Genomic DNA, 23,115 nt, shown 5'->3' with positions numbered 1-23,115 from the left:
GTTCAAAAGCTGCTTCTGATTAGGTCTGGGCAGGGCCTGATAGTTTGCATTTCAAACTCCTTTCCAGGTGATGTTGATAATACTGACTCATGGATCACGCTTTGAGTCGCAAAGTTCAAGGAAACTAAAATGACATTAAATACAACGTTACCTGTGAACCTAGGTTGGATATTGTTTCAAGAGGTCTGGGTGGGGGAGTAATAAAAGTATTTGGAAGACAATTAGGAAAATGAGAATGTGGACAGGATACTAGAAGATATTATAAAATTGATGTTAATTTTTAGGTGGACTAGTGTTACTGTGGTTATATGGAAGAATGTTCTTCTTAGGAAAGGCATCCTGAAGTATTCAGGGTAATGTGTGTGATGTATGCGACTTTCTATGATTTATAGATAAATTTCTCTTGCTGTCAGAGAAAGGGAGGTACAGATATAGATATTTAATAATTTACATTTTTCCTAGAAAATACAGTTGGGTGAAGAAACAGAGACAGAGAATGGTGAGTAAATGACCCCAAATTGCCAGCAGTGGAGGTGAGATGTGACTTGCTAGTTTGGAAATGATAACATTGCCCTTTACCTGATCTCTGTGCTCCCGGAAAACTGCAGATTAAGAAATCCTCTCATCCTCTCGTGTTCTGGGAGAAGACTTACTGCAAAGAACACCCTTCCCCATATGACTTAAATAAGATGAACCCCCACCACCGCCTTGTTTACTTAGGACAAAGCCAGACACAAACCCTCGAAATTCCCATTCTTTGTCATAAAAGATTTGCTGAACTGTTTGTTCCCACTGAACAATTTGAACAAAATGCCCACTAACTTACCTCAACCAAACTTTAGTTAGACTTCTGTCCTTCCCCAGAGCCCTGAAATTTGACCCCAGGGGTTGCGCACTGGAATGTGGAATAATTCCTCCTTAACGACATCACCTGCTTAACTGTCTGATCATGCCACCTGCTCATCTACTCCCTTAGTTCCTGTCCTTTCTGGCCTTGTTTATGCCTCCCCATAAAACAAACACATCTTTCTCCCTGACCACTGAGATGCTTATAGATCTTAGGGTCAGGAGCTCTGTTCTCCCTATTGCAAAGTCTCCCTCTCACTGTTGCAGTAGTCTTTTTGCTGTACGCGGGCCTCTCACTGTTGTGGCCTCTCCCATTGCGGAGCACAGGCTCCGGATACGCAGGCTCAGCGGCCATGGCTCACGGGCCCAGCTGCTCTGCAGCATGTGGGATCTTCCCGGACTGGGGCACGAACACGTGTCCCCTGCATCGGCAGGTGGACTCTCAACCACTGCGCCACCAGGGAAGCCCCAAATTGGCTTTTTATTTGACAGAAGTGTAAAGTAGGAGAGATACATTGATCTGCATAAGTAAGAAGGGAGAGAAGGAGGCAAAGACTGGGAGTTGCTGTGTCAGGGGAAGTCTTGGAGCAAGGACACAGGAGTTCCAGAGGCCAAGTGCTACAGGGAGAAAGGCCCTGGATGGGATCCTTATCACTGCCCAGGTGATCTGGTTTGTGGCTCTGCAGTATAACCTCAAAACTCTTGTTGTATTTAGTGTGACTGGATTCATTTGGAAGGTAGTGAAGGGGCTGATTTGCAGCAAGCTGGGTGTTTGGCTGAAGGAATCAGTCCAGTGGACAGTGGCTATTAACAATACCAGTAGATACTAGTTACTGAACACTTAGAATGTGCCAGGAGCTGAACAATGAACTTTACATACCTATTTCAAATCCATACAACTCTTAAAAATAGGCCTCATTCTCCGTATTTTACACCTGAAGGAACCACGTCTCTGAGGCTGTTAAATGGCTTTGCTGAAAGACACAGCTAGTGAGTGGGAAGTGACTTTCCTAGATTCCCTATATAAAAATGCTTTTGTTTGCAGTATTTCCATTGGTACTTATGCAAACTTCTTTGTCTAGCAATTCCGATGAGAAATCCATGATCAGCCGCCTTAAGCCATGCCCCAGGTGTAATGTTCTGCCCAGCAAAGATAAATAATTCGACAAATTCTCAGTCTGTCCTGCAGGTGTCACCCTTGCCACCAGATAGGTCTTTTGAGCTTTCAGAATTCATCTCTCAGTCGTGCAACTGATCACAAATTCTTGAAGAAAAAAGACTGATCATGCCCTTTATGCAGTCTAGATTTCAGGATCACGACTCTCACACATAGGTTAGAGTTCCCCAGCTCCAATGAATTAGTTGAGTTCTCTCTTTTATATTTTCATTCTTAAGGCATTGCCTGTATTTTTGACTAGATAATACATTTACATGGTTCTTAAATTGAAAAGTATAAAAATGTACACTGAAAAATCTCTCTTCTACCACTGTCACCCATCTGCCAAGGTTTTATGACCCAAACAGAAAAACTACTACTATTAGCTTCTTGTGTATCTTCCCCAAGCAATTTTACACATATGCAAGCAAATGTAAGTATATATTACTTTGCCATATTGTTTTACACTGTATTATACAAGCTTTTCTCTAACTTCTCCTGATTAATATATCTTATAAATATTGTTAATTTTTTAAAAACTACATGATATTCCATTTTATGGCTCTATTATAGTTTATTTAATAAATTCTCTATATTTTAGGTTGAGTTGATCTTTTGCCATCTAATAATAGCAATATTGTTGTTATTATTGTTGTTGTCATTATAGCAGACACTCTAGGTCTGGCACTGTTCTCAACACTTTACTTATATTAACCCATTTAAGCCAAACCACAGCCCTATAAATTATGTTTTTATCATCATTTTGTAAATGAAGAAACAGAAGCAAGGAAAGGTCAGATGATTGACCCATGATTTCCCAGCCAGTAAATGATGGACCTAGGATAGTAAATAGAAGAAAAAGGAGGTTCATAATACTTGGGGGTTGGAGCCCATTGAGTCTACAAATGAGGGTAAGGCTGGAAAGGAGAAGCAATGAAGTATCTCCCCCCACCACACAGGAGAGGACAATCTACCTTCCAAAGATGATGTTCCTCTAGGCTGGGGATTTCCAGGTCTCAGGACCTAGCCCATTGTATGGACATAGATGTGCACATTTGTGTCAAAGAAGAGGTGCAAGTAAGAACCTTTCTTTTGGGATTCAAAGCAGAAGATCAAGAAACAAAATGCGTCAGAGGGCCCAGGGAAGTCTGCCTGACCTCACAGTGCTTCAAAAAGGGTATGGACGCTGCTGTACAATGCACGCCAGGCACCAGCAGCCAACCTCAGTAAGGACACCACCTTCACAACATCCCTGTCTTCTACTCCATGCTAGGGCCCAAACGGTGTCGCTCTTTGGCTCAGGTTTCTCTTCATCCATGTCCCACTATCTACCTTAATTACTCTGGGATCTATTTTGATGACTGTCATAGTCCGTTCAGGCTACTAAAACAAAAATACCATAGACTGATGGTTTAAACAGTAAAGATTTATTTCTCACAGTTCTAGAGGCTAAAAAGTCAAAAACACGGTGCCGACAAATTCGGTGTCTGGTGAGAGCTGGCTTCCTTGTTCACAGACAGCCTTCTTCTTGCCATGTCCTCTCGTGGTGGAAGGAGTGACAGAGCTTCCTGAGGTCTCTTTTGAAGGGCACTACTTCCACTCATGAAGACTCCACCCTCATAACCTAATCACTTGCCAAAGGCCCCACCTCCTCATACCATCATGTTGAAGGTTAAGATTTCAACATATGAATTTTGGAGTGACACATTCAGTCCATAACAATGACCCTTCAAGCACCTTGAACCTTTGCCTTCTTGACCCCACCAACCTGCCTTATGCCACCTAAGAGGGACTGCTGCTAGCATATATAGTGCTTTTGGGTATATTAGAATCACAGCTGGATATATTATAAACTTGGCACCCAGAAAAAGAAAGCTGTTCCTCTTTCTCCCCTTTGGTCTTCATTTTTATGGAGTGAGCATGAGAACAACTTTGATACTGGCCACTTTTTACATATGCAGCCTGGCAGCACCTTGCCTCAGGCCTGCCCTTCATACTTAACCATTTCCTGTTCAAGGGCTTTTTATTGATGCTGTGCTGCAGGAAGGTGGTGGGAAACTGCTGGACCTTCATGCATGTATAACTCATAAGTGACCTTCACTATTATGAGATGGGAGTCAGTGGATAAGTGTTTCTTTCTTTCCCTAGGCAGATAGTCCTGAGTTGCGTTTTAGGCAGCAAACTATATTCATTTTCTATTGCTGTTGAAACAAATTGCCACAAACTGAATGACTTAAAACAACACAATTTTTTTGTCTTGAGAGTTCTGTAGGTCACAAGTCCAGTTTGGCTTGGTGGGTTTCTCTTTCCTGGGCTCCACAAGACCAAAATCAAGGTATCAGCTAGTTTAGACTCCTTTCTGTATGTTCTGGAGAGAATCTGAATGTAAACTCATCCAAGTTGCTGGAAGAATCCAGTTCCTGGTGGTTGCAGGACTGAGGTTCCCGTTTCCTTGCTGTCTGTCAGCTGAAGGATTCTCTTACCTCCTGTGGCCTCTCTCCAGTCTTTGCATAGGGGCCCCTACATCTCAGAAACAGTAACAGCACGTTGAACCCTTCTCACACTTGGAATCTCCCTGATTTGACCTTTCACCACCTCTTTAACCTCTTCCTGTCCATCTCCAGCCAGGGAAAGTTCTCTGCTCCTATGGGCATGTGTGATTAGATTGGGCCCACCTGGATAATCCAAAATAATCTCCCTATTTTAAAGCAACTGATTGGTCTTAATTACATCTGCAAAGTCCTTTCACAGTGGTACCTAGGTTAGTGTTTGGCTGAATAATCAGAGGGTGGGTGTTTAGAGGAACATCTTTAGAATTCTGACTGCCATGTAACCAGTCACACATTGTGGTGGCCAACTTGATAATCCATCTTTGTGTTAGCTCTCTATCTTTACCTGCTTTGCTCTTGCTATCTCTCACCTCTGCTTCCTGGATCTCACTCCCCAGTAAGTATTGGCATTTAAGCTTTGTCTCAGACTCTGTATATTGGGGAACCAGTATGCCACCATGTGGCATGGTGATAACCTCTGGCAGCCAGTGGCATTTTAATTGCTAAGGTTCTCATCTGTGATTTAATGGAGTTAGTTACAGGTGGAAAGTAAGATTTGGGGGATGATACTTTGGTTTTAGCACTTGAATGGTAGTGGAATAATGATAATCATATGAATTGTGGAGAGGCCTTTTTTTTGGTCATGTCTTTAAATTGAGTTTTTAATTTTGAGATCAATGTAGATTCATATGAAGTTGTAAGAAACACAGAGAAATCCAATGTACACTTTATCCTTCAATAGTAATATCTTATAAAAGAGCCAAAATATTGACATTGTCACAGTCAAATCTCAGAACATTTCCATTGCCACAAGGATACCTCATGTTGCTCTCTTACAGCCATACCCACTTCCCTCTCTCACCCACAGACTCCTTATCTCCTGGCAGCCACTAATCTGTTCTCCATTTCTACAATTTTGTCATTTCAAGAATGTTATATCAATGGAATAATACAGTCTATAAAATTTGGAATTGTTTTTTCACTTAGCATAATTATCTAGTGATTTATCCAAGTCATTGTGTGTCAATGGTTTGTTCCTTTTTTAAAAAATTTAATTAATTTATTTTTGGCTGCGTGGGGCCTTCGTTGCTGCATGTGGGCTTTCTCTAGTTGCTGTGAGTAGGCGCTACTCTTCGTTGCGGTGCACGGGCTTCTCATTGCGGTGGCTTTTCTTGTTGCAGAGCATGGGCTCTAGGCACGCGGGCTTCAGTAGTTGTGTCACGCAGGCTCAGTAGTTGTGGCTCACAGACTCTAGAGCGTGGGCTCAGTAGTTGTGGTGCACAGGCTTAGTTGCTCCACGGCATGTGGGATCTTCCCGGACCAGGGATCAAACCTGTGTCCCCTGCATTGGCAGGCGGATTCTTTAACCACTGCACCACCAGGGAAGTCCCTGGTTTGTTTCTTTTCATTGCTAAGTAGTAGTTCAATGCATGGGTGTACTATAGTTTGTTTACCATTCACCCATTGAAGGATATCTGAGTTGTTTCCAGTTTTTGTTTTGATTTTTAATTTAGTATCATTGTGGCTAGAGGATAAATTCTCTAGGAATTTAACATTTAAATTGAATCAGATTAAAATAAATTTAATATTTTAGGTGATCCCACGGGATTGAGCAACCAGTCACACATAGGGGAGAGCCAACTCAATGATGCATCTCTTTTTCTGGTTCTTCCTGCTTTATTACCATTGTCTCTCATTCTTGCCCCCTGGGGCATACTCTCCAATAAGGTATTGGCACATAAGCCTTTTTCTCAGGCTCTGCTTTCTAGTAAAGCCAGGCTGAGACACATGTCATTCAGTGTTAGCCTATTTTGGTTGTTAGCATAATCTCAGAACCTGTTCTGTGTACTAGTGCTTATAGTCAAATAGAAGGTACGTAGAGGCGGGGAATCTGTAAAGGACCTTCGACATTAGTTTAGATGTTTTTGTCCTTGGTAATTCCTTGGGACCCAAAGAATACAGGAAATTATTAAAGTTAAACCTGTACTCTAAGAGAAAACGTACAGTATAGGAACTTAAAACAGGGCAACACAATAGGAAATTCGTTTTAGAAAAATCATCCTGAGATAAATGATTTAAGATATCGTATCTTTAAATTCTTAATTAAAGATAGAAAAATCATGTCTTGAAATCTTTAGAGTTAATCATCACGGTTTGCATGAACTCTGGAGAAATTAGGATTTGGTAGATATCGTGAACTGAACAAAAGCTTAACCAATAAACTGTACTTTATTTAACAGACTGGCTGGCTGGGATCTTTGGTTTTATATAAGTTTACTGTCAGATACTCATGAATTCAGAGAATAATGAGAAGAGAGAAATCATGTCTGGTAGAATTTTCCAGTCTTGAGAGTGACTCAGGTATTTCCAAGGCCCAGCAACCTTTCATCAGCAGAAGGGGATAGAAACTATGTGAAACTTCTGATGTCCTCAGAAGGACTTTGGAGGAGCAGGGTTGGAACTGATCTTGATAAAGTTGCTGCTGCAACTTTGTGACATATGAGGAACCCACTGTTTCTCAACTGCGGATAAGCCCAGAGCCAGGGAAGATTTCTGAGTTCAGAATATTGAGAGCCTCTGGATCCTTCAGCAAGAGAGGTGGGAAGAGGTCTGAGAGCAGCCATTCTGAGCATTTGTGTTACATATTGAATTTTCTCAACCCTAACAATATTTCACATCAATGCCAATTTAGAAGTCTTGAAGTGGTCTCATAACAGCAGTACCTTCAAATAGAAAAAACCAAAGAATTAGCTAGGTTGATCCAGCCTGACAATTATATCTGCTACCTCCTCATAAATTAAAATTCTTAGATGTGAAGAAGTATACGGCAGTCAACTTTTAAGATTTATATGAATTGCGATACCTTTTATAGTATAGATGTATATCAAACCGCTGTGAATGTCCTTATGAGTGCCAAATTGGGCATGAATAGACAGCAATGGATAGCAGCTCAAGAAACTGAACTTTTTGGTCTTATGATTGGTCAAAGTTGAAAACCAGAAATGTAGATGCCCCATTCCACTGCTGGGCTCAAATCTCTGATACTCTCTCCATTGCCATTTGGGATGGGAAAGACTTGCATCCTGAAGATTGTAGTATCTATCAGCAGCCGTGAATTCAGTAACCTAAAACTTTGACAGTCATCCCAAATGAGAGAGGAAGTCTGGCCAAGAGCCCAGCAAACAGATTCAAGGTGACAGAAAGTAGTGGAGTCTTCAAGTGGGGAAACGGTAAATCTTCTCTAAAGGCCAGAAGCCTACTCTGGGAATGGCAGAAATTAACACTAATGAGGGTTTTTAGAAGGTATTGGAATGCCTTGTGAATGGGCTGTGGAAAGCACTGGTACTTTCTCAGTAGTATCACCTCAGGGTACTTAGGAAATGCATGGTGATTGTACCTCTGAACTCTGGCTAAACTGAAGAAAAAAGGAATATATACATTACAATTCTGTTATGTAGCTCACAGATTTGACAGGAAAGTTAAAGACCTTGGCTCAGATCACGAGCAGGCTTCCAGCAACACTGGAAAGCAGACAACATATCCAAGGTTGTACCCCAGGGTCACGCTTAGCCTTTATCATTCCAAAGAGTCTCAAAGACCAAAAAACTACAGTAACTCTTCATCCAGAAAAAAAAAAAAAGACAAAGTCATAAATATATTTCCTAGTTCATGAAAACAATGCTACTAAGAAGCTATTTCTCTAGTTTCCTTTTCAATTTCTTAAAGTTGCACCAGCTTTCCTTTAAACTCTGTTTATGACAAGGGAACAAAATAATAATTTCACTCTCGTATATAACTAAATGAAGAGAAAACCCCAAGAGGCTAAGAGGTTGCTGTAGGACTATATAACACTGAAAATCAAATACCTGGTCATCCAGGAAAAGTGCCAAGATTTCAGGTGGGCATACCTGACTGCTAGGAGAGAGCCCTAATAGTAAACTAATTAGAATCCATGTTAACAAGTAAAGGTTGAAGTGCAGTCTGTTATGTAGAAGCTTCTTACCCCTGTGGGAGTTGATAGAGAGGGAAAATACCTGGCTTCAGGACACTGACACCAACATCCACAACAGAATTGATACACTCTCGGTGAGGCCAAAGAGGAGCCCCTCTCACCTCTGTGAGGAGAAGTTAGAAGAGGAATGGTATCAAGGAGCAAGGTGAGAGTGATGTGGGGACCATGAACGCTCAACCTTGGGTAAGGATGGTATAACTATCACCCCAGCAAGGAGAGGAGGCCAGGCCTCTTCCATGGATCTAAATTTCAAGCTGCTGAAATTTAGACTTGTTGGACCTAATCAGTGTGATGCAGAAAAGCACAAAGAAAAAGGTGGGGCACTGTTGGAGATGGGTTGGTGGTTCAGATTCTGAAGCAGAGGACAAAGGACAGCTCCCTGTAAGGAGTAGAAAGAAATCTAGCGAGACCTAATCTGACCTAGGATAAACTGGGTGTGCCTCTGGAGGTCACTCTGCACCCTCTTCCTTCACCTATTTCTAACCCTTGAGTCAGACCTAACGCAGAGGAAGAAGAAGGAAACTTTTTTAAAAGCAAAACCATGAACAAGAGTTACGCTAAAATAAAATAAATTTAATTAAAAAAAAAAAGAGTTATGCTAAGATGAGGTCAATATGGCAGTATAAACTGATTGATTTTTCACACGTACTCCATTTGCGGTACTTCACTCAGCCTCACCTCATCCAGAGTGGATCTGGATGAACCCGAATGATTGACAGTCTGCTTTGCTAAAGGAACCAGATTCTGGGAAAAAGGGGTCAAAAAGGTAAAAATTACAAATCACTGACTGAAGGAGGATAGAAAGGGAGATGTTTTCCCCAAGGATTATTAAGGCTCGGGCATATGGGATAGCCCTGTCAGCCTAGATAAAAGATCATAAATATACTAAGTAGCTGTGAGGACAAATAGAAGAGAGTAAAGGAGCCACTTCCAAATTCCTGTACTCCTCTGGATTCATATGGTGTTGGAAGATACAGCGTTAATGTGAAATACAGAATATTTCTTTTCAGTCTATGTGTGTGTTTGACAACCAAGCAGCACAGCTGTTTAATAACTGACTGTGTCACTTCTACTTCCACTATTAAGGAAGTTGTATTGGAATAATTGCCAGATATCCAACAGAAGATACAAAACATGCTTTTACCCTTCAGAGTATATGAGATTGTCTGTTTATACAGCTCCTGTCATCCTACATCTTACACTTGGTATTATTATTTTTTCCAAAACAGTTATTTGATTCTATTTTTGAATATTTAAAAATATGGTTCATAATATCTAGAAATTTACCAAACTCTAGCTTTAGAAACTAAGGGGATGTGACATAGACAGCTGATTGTCCCCCAAACTCTAATCTCTCTTTTCTATACAATAGAGTTGTGGCTGGCCTCCCGTGGGCCCTACTAGAGACTACTTTTTCTAGCTGCTCTTTTAGCTAGGTGAGGTCATGTGACTGAATTCTTGCCAGTGAAGTGTGTATAGATATGACCTGTGCTGTTTCAACATCTGAGCCTAAGACAGTGGACTTGCACGTCACTTTCTCACTTCCTGCAAGCTATAGGTCCCTCACCTGTGACTCAGCTTCCACTCTGCTGATGAAGACCTGCTCTGACAAAGCAACAGGGTGCAAGGAACTCAAGTCTCTGAGTAAGCACCTTGACCAGAGCTACCTAGAGCCCCCCAGCCTGGAGTGCTCACTCTACAGATATAATGTGAGATTAATATACCTCCATTGTCTTTAAACCACAGTATTTTGGAACCATTTGGTTCTACTGCCTCAGCCTTTGACCAAGCTTATAACACAGTCACCAAGTAGAGTGACTTGACAGGTGGGAATTTTACTTTCCTCTGATTTTTTATTTGTAAATTAGTAACCTAAATGATTGACTATATATTTTTTTCAGTTTAACAAAGACATTGAAATTTTTTTATACTCAGAAACTGAGTAGAGGTGCTTAGCACCTCTATGAATCTTGAGAACAGCTCTTATCAGATCATAGAACCATCAAATTATATAACCTGGGCAGGATTAAATTAGAAGCTTGGGATTAACAGATACACATTACTATATATAAAATAGAGAAACAACAAGGTCCTACTGTATAGTACAGGGGACTGTATTCAATATCTTGTAATAACCTATGGTGGAAAAGAATCTGGAAAAGAATATATATATATATATATATATATATATATATATATATATATATAAAAAACTGAATCACTTTGCTATGTACCAGAAACTAACACAACATTATAAATCAACTATCTTCATATTTTTAAAAATTATATAAACTGGCTCTGAAAGCGTTAAAAGAAATATACTGCCTTCAGTGAGGAAGTGACCTAACCAAGATCTCAAAAATTTGCTCAATAATACGTATCAGAGTGTCATTATCTTTCTACCTGCCCCTACCAAGGGCATGTACATGTGGGGGAGGTGCACATAAACACACACACTCTCACGTGGAAAGGAAAGGCCCCCATAGTTAGGAATTTAAAGAGAATGATCAAAACTTTCCATAAAAAGGTCAAAGCTCATCACACAAATGAAAAAATAAAAACTGAAAAAATGAACGTAGAGTGAAGTTAAAAGTAGCCCTCTGCTAAGAGGCCGATTTTAATGGTTAATTTCCACTGCCTCTAGAGAGTCTGAGCACGTTCTCCATTGTCTTTGCAATGGTTAATCATTCATAACCAGTCTCATGCAATTTGCAGATAGGATTGGTATGTTTTTCTTCCTTAACACTCAGTGCTACAAAAGAGTCCATAAACATTGTTTGCAAAGCTGACCATGTTTAGGATTCAGAGTACGTCCCATGATTTTGATCACCACCATTGGTAAGAATAACAAACTTCAGCATCGGTGCCTCATTAAAACCTTCAAAGGGCCAGTGTGCAGCAAGGGGTGGAGTTAGACGGGTGAGGGAGGGTGACTGCAGGCGGCATATAGATGTGGTAGTGGGAGGTCAGAGACCCCGCTAAGCACCGCCCCTAACAGGCTGCCTCAGGGACAGGAGCAGGTGGCAGGGAGGAAATGGCTGGGAATGAGTGCAGGGGAGGCCTCTGAGGATGAGAGTGTATTATCATATTCTGCTCATTTTACCCGACCCCTCATATTTACTGTCTTGGATTTAATGTGATTTGTACCACCAACTCCCCAAGTTTTGATTTCTATAGAGACGATTATCAGGACATGCATGCATGTGTGTGTGTTACTCTAGGGTCGTTTTGAGGAACGCTCCTTCTGACATGGGATATTATTCTTTTTTTTCCCCTTCCTTTTGGTATCTCTTGAAGTAATTATGTTTTCCCATCGCCTTTTTGTGCAGCTTTCTTCCTTTAACACTAACAGCTCAACAGCTGCTACTGTTTTGTCTTATTCACTATCTCCCAACATCAGAAATAGAGAATTAAAGCCAAGCAAGACAAGACAAAAACCAAATATCCGTGTAGACATGAAACTCTATAAGAACACAATTCTAAGAACATAATTCGAAATCATAAATGTTCAGAAGATTTAATAATAAAGCTCACTATGTATGCGACGTTTTTCTAATGCTTCATACATGCTAACTCATTTAATTCTCAGGGCTGCCCAGTGAAGTAGGCACTGTTAATATCCTTATTTGACAAACGAAGAAACTGAGGCACAGAGAACGTAAGTAACTTGTCCAAGGTCAAGTGAATATTTATATGATTAGGCACCCTGGCCCAAATTCTAATTTTAAGGAGTCTGCGTGCAAAATCCAGTCATAGCAGCCCTGATAAAACCCCAAAGTAAGATACACGGAGGCTATATTGCAAGTGAAGCACTTGGGTTCTTATATCAAACATCCTGATTTAGGGTCCTGGCTTTAGTCTTTACGTGCTGTGAGAGCTTGAACGAGTTACTTAACCGCACTGAGTCTGGGAATGATGATGATGAAATCTAACACATGGGAAAGAGCCTAGCGCATAGTAGGTGCTTGGAAAATATTTGTTGAATGTCAGTTGCCATAATAGAACAGCACATAGTGACAAGAGGCGCAAAATTGTGATTTATTAAAGCCAAGCCTGACTGCCTTTTTGCTCTTTCAACACCGCCTCATTTCTCCAACACTTGAGGTTTATGAATGTATCATATCCCTAAAGCATAAAATACACTGCTATTGCTTTGATGATTATGTTTCAACCAATGAAAGTGGTCTCCCTTTCTCCCTTCTGCCACAAGTAGCATGCTCATTTACAGGATAGCCAAAGCTTTAAAGAATAGGTGGCAATTTATGAATAGTGGTTAAAATACTGATTTCCCCAATTTTTTTCCTGCCTTAAATAATGTTCATCCATAAATGATGCCTGATAGAATATTTGTAGAAAAAAAAATCTATATCTGATTTGGAGAAAATGGCTCAAAATGTTGGTTCTGATTCTGACCTTAGGCATTGTGGTATGAGACGTCTATGTAGGATTTCACACAGGAAAAAAAAAAAAAGGAAACCTAAAGAACTGTGAAATTCAAAGGGCCACTGAGGCTATGTATCTAGTAAATTCTTGAACAGGACACTTTTATTTTCGTGAATGTGTCAACTCCAAGTTATTTCTTCACAGATGGGTAAAATTCCTGGGATTCCATTAGAAAATGTTTAATGATGAATCTTGATGTTTGAAAATAAAAGCAAACCATAAGCTTCCCAAAGGAGATGGGAACATTTAAAAACTGTTAGTAAGCCAATTAACATCTATCCAATGTACAAAAGTGTTTGAAATAATAAGTGACTGTGTACTTTATCTTACACAAGAGCTAATCTCAAAGTTTACTGACTCCCTGTCTCTATTTTTTTTTCTTTTGTTTTCTTTATTTATGATTCTTTGGAACTTCTGTCAAATTTCCAACTTTTCTGGGAAATCTTCTGTCTCTCTTTTTTTACACTCCACTATAGAAATGAAACATGAAATATATTACTTGTTGGCTTTGTTGAAAATTACTTGGATGCCTATTTGTTGACCTGAAATGTTTCAAAAGAGTTTTCTCAAAATACACATAGTTATCTATATTTGTAGTTCTTTGACTGTAAAGAAAAATAGAAAGATTTTCAGACTCTTATTAACAATGGCTAATCATCCCATTTAGCATGCTCTTGTATGACCTTACTCCTATTTGACAAGTTAGAATGTTATGAAACTATTTGAACAGTTCAGCAATTTATCTCCATCAACCTGAGCCTTTGGTGAGGGGGAAAGTTTGACTTAAAAATGATGATATAATATTAAGAATGTCAAAGTAATGAAAGACATACTATAGCTTTAGGCAGCTTATGATATTTTATCTTCTATCACTTTTAGTCAATATGGTAAGAAAACCTTAACAAGAAAAGATATTTTAAAAAGAGACCGTTAAATATAATTTCACTAACAAAAGATTAAAAGTTGAAGTCTAATTTTCAAAATACTATGAAAAAATGTATTCATTACTGTTGTTAAATAGTTTCATGCAAAGTAAGAAAAGCAAAGCAAAAAGATGACCCCAAGGCTCAATGACAAATGGACATACAGCTAACTTTTTAAAATATTTATGAATCATCCTTTATCAACCTCAGACTGTTACTCAATATTTGAATACACATACATGTGTATTTGCAACAATAACGAGTTCGCTTCAAACTATCAATTTGAAAATCTTTCAAAATATGGTAGATACAACCAAGAGGCAAAGAAATGCTCCACGTGAACCTTAAGATCGTGTTCTTATAGGAGAATATTAAAACATTAAGGGCTTTCTAATGTGTTAATTGGTTTTCATGCTAAAAACTTATTAAGTGGAAGATGATCTCTTTCACTACCTTCCCATATTTTACAGTTAGGCCATATTTTTAGAAATAGTCTGGCCAATAATGTGAATTGTATTATCCTTTTGTTTCCAAACTGGTCCTCAAACACAGAGCGCAAGGAGAGACTGAAGACAGAGGCCACTCCAGATTGGCAGGTGGCAGTTTTAATAAGCAAGGGAACTTACATATGGCATTTGTCCTGGCGGCCACAAGATGAGTAGATCTCCACATCTACCAGGCAGAATCTTAAAAGCTGTTATAGAGCCCTTAACTGGATTCAGTCACATATTCAGTCCAGATGACCTCAACAATACATTGCTCTCTCAAGGCTGTGTCCTTGAAATGGCTCCCACTGTGGGAACAGTGAGCAGAATATGCATTCCAAGGACAAGGGACTGGGTGAGGAACCTACCATTGCCTGATTCCCTCGCTTCAGCTTTTGTGTCAACAGGCAGTCATGTCTTCTCAGTGACCTCCTCCAACATACCCTCTACAAAGAATTTAATCTGAATACTTAGCAAATGTAGGAGAGCAAGGACCTGGAGGTCACAAGGGCACCCAATGGCCACATGGCTCTATCCTGTCATCCCTACCATGTGGGACACCTTCCTGGAGGATAGACAAGGGCAGTGTACATTTTCAGTTCTGGAGAAGACTGTAGCATATCATTGTAAGATCCCTTGGGAAGGATTCCTTCATGGCTCATTGCATCTCAATGGAACCAGAGCGTCACAATAACCACCTAAGTGGTATGTGCCAGAAGTGGTGTGCAGGAAGAGCAGTGTGTGATGGTAGGTATTTATCCAGGAAGTGAGAGGGCACAGTCATCTCTATCCATCCTCGCTCCATCCTTATCCTGACTCCTTTTTTAGCACTTCATGTATCCACAGCTTATTGTTTCTAATGTCTAAATTGTATATCATACCCACTGCCAGATGATAAGATTTCAAGTACCTTTAGGGAATTTCAAAAGGAAGAAGGTTATAATATAAACCTCTATTCTTTTAAGTGACTGAATGCTGTTACTGGCCTATCCCTGGTATCTAACAGGCTTGTTGGAACACATAATGCATATTCATTATAGAGTATTTAGAAAGTAAGGATAAATTCCAAAGAAAAAAAGTCCATAATCTTATCATCTAAAATAGCCACTGTTAACATTTTTTTGTGTAACCATTCAGTCTTTTTTCTATGCGCATCCACATAATAATAACAATGTCTAACATTAATTTAGTGTTTACTTGGTGCTGATCACTATACCAAGTTCTTTATAAGCATCATCTCATTCAGTTCTTATTAAAATCTTAAGAGTTGGGCCCTATTATGCCCGTTTTACAGGTAAAGACGTTGAGGCTTAAAGGGTTTAAGCAATTTGCACAGAATCACACAGCTAGTGAATCATAGGCACTAGTCTTAACCCAGGTATGCCTGACTCCAGAGCCTATGTTCTTGACTTCAATGTAATCTGATTTATACATGCCTTTAATACTAGAAAATTGTATTTTATAAGGTGTGTTTTATAATCCCTCTTAAAGTATAACTCTATAATGAAGTAAGCATATGAAGGAAGAGGAGTGAGAAACGTAATATACAAAATTTGTATTCTAAAATACATAAAATATTTAGATTTCACTTCTCAAATGGTCCTGATATTCAGAGTTAGCACATGAGAAATAACAAATAATGAAGCACCGGTAAAAAAATGCTCAGACTTTCTGGTTAAAGGCACATAGTATCAATGTATATTGATACATTGTAATTATTATACATATGTAATTATTTATTTTAAAAAACACAGATGACTTTTTTAAAGCGTTGGGAGAGCTATTAGGATCAATCTTTCCGAGGAGCAATTACAAGAACTATGAAAATATGTTTCTAGGAAATAATCTAGAGATGTAATTTACCAAAATTGTGGTTTAATTTCTTTTGGCAAGGTAGGTTATTTGATTCCTAGAAATAGAAATTTGAAATAACATGTAACGAGGTAGAACACAATGAAGAATGCAGATACTGATTTCACAGCTGGAAAAAATAAAGATTTATATTTAGACACTGATGGAATGTGAATTTAAAATGACATAAATAATTTATGTTTTATAATCATTGGATTTTCCTCCATACATATAAGTGCTTAAAACAATTTTTTTAAGATCCAAAGATTTCTATTTTTTCTGTATAGATATTTTCATGGTTGTATTTAATGACTGATTGTTAAAAACGTATGCATTTTGGCTTAGCATCGTCCTCAAAAGAAAAGCTGATGGAAGGAAATGTAAGGAGGAAGGGGAGGGGCAAAGACACATGGTGGCAAAAGTGAAGGAGGTGGAAGTATGGGTGATTATAATACAATTATATTACAAATACAGGTAATTATAGTAGAATTGGTGTTGTACTTGGAAGTTATTCAAAAAGCATTTAGAGAAATCTAAAGCTATACAGCAGACACCTCTGAATTCATTCTTCCAAAACTGAAGGCAAATTTTGTGTGTGTATTTATTTATTGCAGGGTTTTTGCACCTACTGTATAAAAACATAAGCAATGTCCCTTGATGAAAAGTGTCCAGAAGACAAAAAGCAGGAGTTGCTTTAGACACTGGAATCACTGACTTCCCCATAAGTCACTCTTTAATTTCTAATAAATCTTCAAACATTAATAATGCACCTGTTTCGGGACATCTATTATTGTTTTGATTTGGCACAAACAGACCAACTTCAGTCATATAATAGAAAAATACATAAAATATATCCTACCTGGTATATATCCCATACAAAACTGTGTATGTCATTGGGCAGTGCTTTAGTTTCCTCACAGGTTTTTATTTTGAACATGATGTAGAGCACATGTCATCCTAACTAGAGAACATTTTCAAGCATTTTTTCTCTGTTGGGACCCCTTCATTTTTAATAGCTGATTCGGATGGCTCACATTTCTTTTCTGTATTTTTAGAGCCTTTGGACCACTGAGGTGGATTTTCAGTTTATCTCCTGCAACCAAGATATAATTAACTGAGGAATAACTTCCAGAGGAGATTCTCTGGCAGATGTGAGGGCATCTGGTGTACAAAAGTTCTGTTGGAACCTGTGTGAAGTGGGGCCCTAGGAGAGTAAGTCAGACAAAGGAGCCAGCTGAGGGACCCTGCCTGTATTCAGCACTAATGAATGACAGGTGCACAAAGGCAAAGGAATCTGTCTTGAAGGCTAGTAGTGACTCTGAGGTCTGACCTCAAGTCTGGTTATGTCAAGATTGGACACTGAATTTAGAGGGTACAAAGCTGTACTTTTTGTACTTTTCATGCAGGCTAGATTAATTATGGCAAACTATAGCTAAGACTTATTGAGCATTTATAATTACATGCTAGGGACTGTGTCAAGTGCTTCACATGGATTAACTCATTGCCCCTTTTTTCCTTCTAGGAGACGTGGGTCTTCGAGGAGTCTAGTAACATGTACAAATATATAAAAGCAGTAAGTGGTAGACAACTTCACACCCAGACAGTCTAATTCCAGAACTGGGGAGCTTAGCCACACCACTGTCTCTCTGGAGGCACTAAAGCAACCTCCTAATGGCTACAGCAAGTTAGGAATTTGCCCATTATGTTCTTTGGTAGCCATTTAATCTGTTCTTGAAGACCTTCTTTCAAACTTTGAAGCAATAGCTAGATTAAGAAGTGAAACAGGTTAGTTGCAATGACCAGTTTATAATTTGTCGGGGGTATGTTGGAACTCTCTGTACTTTCTGCACAATTTTTTTGTAAACCTAGAATGCTCTAAAAAATTAAGATCTATCAATAAACATAAGGTCTATACCTCTTTTTGCGCCTGTTTTCTAACCTCATTCTCAAGTGCATATCACCATATGTCAAAATTTGCATCTAACTAAACACAAACACCCAGAACCTCTTCAACAAGACCTTCCGGATAACAAAAATTCCCAAGTGAAATGCATTTTCTCCTTCTCGATCTCTCATGGCAAATGTTTTTAATTGTTCTGCTTTTCTTAGTCTGCTTGGTATTAAAGCCAGTGGTGTCTTTTCTTTAGATTTTGAGTCTCTGGAATATAGAGACCATTTATTTCTTATTCATTTCCAGTCCCACACCCAATATCTGTACTATGCCTGAGTACATAATAAAAATAGTTACAACTGCTTTTTACTGAGGGTTTAATTTGTGCCAAGCATGTATTTCAAGCTCTTCGTGATGAATACGATTGACAAATTTAGACCTTCTTAATCCTGGCCTGGATTTTTACAGTGAACTTCCAATTGGTCTCTTCAGCCTTTGCTTGTTCCAGTCCCCTATACTTAGATACCCTCAGATGACTCTCCTCAAGCGTCATTTCCTGCTCAAACATCTGTAATTGTGGTACTCCATTGTCTGCTCTTCAGCAACTCTTAAGGCCCAAATCTGCTCCCCTATGAGTCTGTTATGCTCCAAAAAGCTGGCTCACTCAACATTTACTAAGTATACATAGTGCTTTCTCTTCTTTGGAGTTTTATGCCTGAAAATGTTCTCCCTTCTTCATTTCTACTGTTAAAAACCTTACCTACCCATTTCAAATATTATCCATATTCATAATTCTAATTTCTTCCTACAATCTCCCCCACTCATACCAGATGGGCTCTTATTTGAGTACTCTTAACACATTGTATGGCTTTGACCATTTCCTTATGGTTTGTCTTTAATTATATGTTGTCTTTATCTCTTTTTCCACCTTCAACTGGATTTTAACCTTACTTGTGAAAAGGGATTATATTCTCCTCAATTTTGGACCATCTGAAACTCCTAACATAACACAATGCTTTGCAGGTAGTGGACATTCATCAACCCTCATAGTGGAGAGACAGTAATACCAAGTGGGAATGTGTAAGCTGTGAAGTCAGGTGGACACGGATTCTGACCTCAGGTGAATCACTCAGTAGCTGTGGAGTTCAGGCAAGGTAGTTAACTTCTTTGAGACCCAGATTCCTTTTCTGTGGGCACGGCACTGTATCTGTTACGTAGTGTTACTGAAAAATTTCAAAGGAAAATATCTGTAGAGTTTGACATATGTTAAGTGTCTAATACACGGCAGTGGCAAGTATTTGTTTCATAGAATTTTTCTTCTGGAATAGTTTGAATTCCTTCTAACTAAAGACATCTTAACTCTCTTTTTTTAGCCATACTTATGCTCGCAATAATTTGTCAGCAAGGCAAAATTGGAACAAGGAAGGCCATTTTATAGATAAGTATGATATTGTATTCACAATCAGATCTATATTTATTTTGAAAATACTGTAGTACTTGTCAATTAAATAAATTCATGAATATTTATTGAGCACCCGTTTATGCATCAAACACTGTTGTAGATATTGGGGATACCGCAGTGAATGAGATATAGTCCTTGCTCTCTACTTTCATTCTAATGTGTACAGTGACCCCACAGATATCTAAGAAACATGATGAAAAGCTTACCTAAAAATGGTGCCAAACCTGCATCAATTAGAATCCCCCCAATCCATTTCTGGGCCTTAAAACTCGGCTGTTATGGCAGCTTTGGGGGAGTCCAAGAATGGTTACCCAGATTTTTATTAAAATTTTTTTTCTTCTTCATATGTGTTTTTTTAAAAAATTGAAGTATAGTTGGTATACAATCGTTCTGAACCAAACTTGGGTCTGCTTGCCCGCGCAGAGTAAAGCCAACCTACTGACAGCCGGTTGTGGTGAAGGAAAGAAAGGTCAGCGTTTATTATAAGGCACAATACGAGGAGTCTGGGAAAGCTAATGCTCAAAAAGCCTGAAATCCCCAATGGGTTTCAGCAAAGTATTTTTAAAGGCAAGGTGAGGGAGGGGAGCCCCAGGGTACCTGATCAGCTCGTGCACAATTCTCTGATTGGTTAATGGTGAGATAACAGGGCGGTGTCACAGGGGTTAACCTTAGGTTTTGAGGTAGTCCTTAGGCGCCAATAGGCCTGGGGGCTGCATGCTCTTGGTCATTGAGTAGTTAACTAGTTAATGTTTTCCACCTGGGGGTTTTAGCATCTCTAAAACAACTCAGGAAATGTGCATCAGATACTGTTACCTAGGCACTTCACAGAGGAGCTAAAACAGAGGATATGGGGGAGGGGTCTGTCCCTGGGAAGGCCCCATTCGGTTCTGCTTGGTTACACAATATTATGTTACAGGTGTGCAATATAGTGATTCACAATTTTTAAAGTTATACTCCATTTACAGTTATAAAATATTGGCTATATTCCCTGTGTTGTACAATATATCCTTGCAGCTTATTTTATACATGATAGTTTGTACCTCTTAATCCCCTACCCCTATAACGCCCCTCCCCCTTCCCTCTCCCCACTGACCACTAATTTCTTCTCTATATCTGTGCGTCTGCTCCTTTGTTATATTCACTAGTTCCTCGTATTTTTTAGATTCCATATACAAGTGATATCACACAGTCTTTGTGTTTCTCTGTCAGACTTATTTCACTTAGCATATGGAGGATATTTTGCTATCCAGATTTTAAAAAGCTAGGACTTTAAGAAGCAATGTTGTGGAGACAAGATGAATATATATTTTTTCCTCTGGGAAAAATTAAGGCTAAATCTATAAGTCTTTGTGCGTAACAGATGGATCTGCGCTTTCTCTATTTCTGTTTAAATAACCTAAAGTAGTTGTCAGGGAGTGAAAGTTGTTCCATGTTGGCATGTCTGCAGGAGCTCTCACAACACTGAAGCTCTTCCGTTTGCAGCCACTTAGGCGAGTCCTACCGGTGGCACAGGGGTAGACGGATAGACCTCCCCAGGTCCGCTGCTGCCATCAGCCTCTGGGCCGGAGCTACCCGCTCGTCGCGATCCCGGGTGCGGAGGGCCCTCCCGCGGGAGGAGCGCGGGGCGTGGAGGGCGTGGGCCGGGGGCGGGGCGAGCCGCAGACTGGGTGCTCGCAGGGAGCTGTCAGTGTCAGGCTCCGGAGAGGGAGGAAGTGCTGTAGGTCCCGGAGGAGCGTGAGCCGAGCGGCCGGCGCAGCGTGAGACAGCACATCCTGCGCGCGCCGGGACCGCCGCCCTCGGGAAGCGCACGAGCGCCGCCGCCGCCGCCGGGGAGCCGTGGCCGCGCTCTCGAGCCCAGTTCCGCCGCCGCCGCCGACCGCGTCCAGGTAAACGGGAGGGGGGGGTGTCGCGCTCCCTGGGCCAGCGCCTCCGCGCCCCTCCTCAACCCTCCCGCCCCCGGGTTGTCGGCTTCTGGAGCCGCTGGGCAGTACTGCGGCCGCGGCAGCCGCAGCCGGACCTTAGCCTCGGCCCCCTCCCCGGGCTCCTGCATGCTCCGCGGCGCCCGAAAGCGGCCAAACCCCGCCCCCCCCCACCTCCCCCGGCAGCGGCAGCCCCTTGCTGCGGCTCTCCCGGCTGAGCCAGGAGGTGAGGGCAGATGAGAAAGAGTGAGTAGTGGTGTCATCACCTTGTGGGCTGGGAGGGGCGTCCCAGTGCGCCCCGCCTCGGTTTTCTCCTGGGGAGCAGAAGGTTAGCGGCAGTGAAATCCGCACCCCTCAGGACAACCAGCTGACGGCCCCCGAGGGAGGGGGGAGCTGCAGAGGGAGGGGAATGGATGCTGTTTGAGTACATTTTAAGCTGTCTGCAAAGCTCTTAGATGCTGTTGCTATCCGCCAAGTCGAAGGAAGCGAATATACTTCCAGCAAGGCATTAATTAAACACACGCAAGAAGGTGCCAGTTTCTCTCACTGCTGCAAAAAAAAGTGTGGCTTGGGGATGTGTTTTAGTAAACACCTTCGCGGCCGCGTGCCTCTCCTTCCCCCACTCCCACTACCGCATCGCCCTGGCCTTATAAATCCGTGCGTCGTCATCATAAGGTCAGTGACCCTGGCGACACTGATGGGAACTGAGTGTGCGGGAGTCTCATGACTTGTAATAAGGATGAACAGAAACCCAGGATCAGGACAGGAAATTACTTAGGAAATTAGAGGCTCAGCAAACGGCAGCAGATGGAATATATTCGTTATCCTGGACTCGCCCGCATCTAGGTAAGGGGCAGAACAAGTAGCCAGCCATTTTCTTGCCTGGAATGCCTTTCAAGTGAGCATTGTAGACTTATTGTAGTTCAGGGTTGTGCAAAATTGCTTCTGAATATTCCAGATTAGCAGAAAGCATAACCAACAGTAAGGCATGGTAGCTGCAGAAGACATCATATGGGTAATATTAGCACAGATAGGGGTGACTGCCTCTGTATACATTTTCACTGCGGAAATTATAGAGAAACACGTTGATCAGTATTAGTAAATTTGAAATTTGCACTCAGTGCAAGTTTCGGCATGGAAAAAAAAGGACCCAAACTCTGCTCTTCTGACTATGTTTCTTAGTAAAATAAAATCGTACATTGCTACCACTAAGTCATCAAATGTTCTTTTCATAGGAGCCAACTCCCAATCTTTCTTAAGGTTTGAGGATCCAGTGCTCCAAGAGCCATTTCTTTAAAAAATCTTCTAGCATCATCATTGGTATGTTTAATTAATATAGTTGGGGGCCCAATGCAGGCTTTTTTCAGCCTGTGCAGCTCTGGGCCCCATTTTTGGCCCATAACATCTTCCACATCTCTCTTTTTCTTCTCTGTGTCAGGCACTGATGCACCTGCTTCCTCTCTCTTGGACCTCAGGGTTGCTGAGCTCCTGCACAGTGCCCTGGAGGAGAGGGATGGTTCAGCCCCTCCCCACACCCAGCCTTTCCTTCTCTCCTACTAGAAATAAGTCCTGAAGCTT

The 23,115-nt window shown here is 40.7% G+C and overlaps 1 protein-coding gene across 15 annotated transcripts in view; it reads left to right on the top strand.

Annotated features, from left to right (window-relative positions):
• Positions 1-23,115, top strand: part of DYNC1I1 (dynein cytoplasmic 1 intermediate chain 1) — a 506,528-nt gene that overhangs the window by 147,282 nt on the left and 336,131 nt on the right. For 4 of the 15 annotated variants that reach the window (XM_082846457.1, XM_082846458.1, XM_082846450.1 and 1 more), the window contains one exon: positions 463-499. In XM_082846457.1, coding sequence (XP_082702583.1) covers positions 463-499 — 37 coding nt within the window. Of the gene's footprint in view, positions 1-462; positions 13,262-16,879; positions 19,277-21,412; positions 21,505-21,641; positions 21,764-23,115 lie in introns of those variants that run through there. The other 11 variants (XM_082846464.1, XM_082846451.1, XM_082846452.1 and 8 more) reach the window with 9 other exon arrangements.

Source organism: Leucopleurus acutus (genome assembly GCF_964270905.1).
Source record: "Leucopleurus acutus genome assembly, chromosome: 9".
Classification (NCBI taxonomy): domain Eukaryota; kingdom Metazoa; phylum Chordata; class Mammalia; order Artiodactyla; family Delphinidae; genus Leucopleurus; species Leucopleurus acutus.
This window is presented reverse-complemented; position numbering and strand designations above follow the sequence as displayed.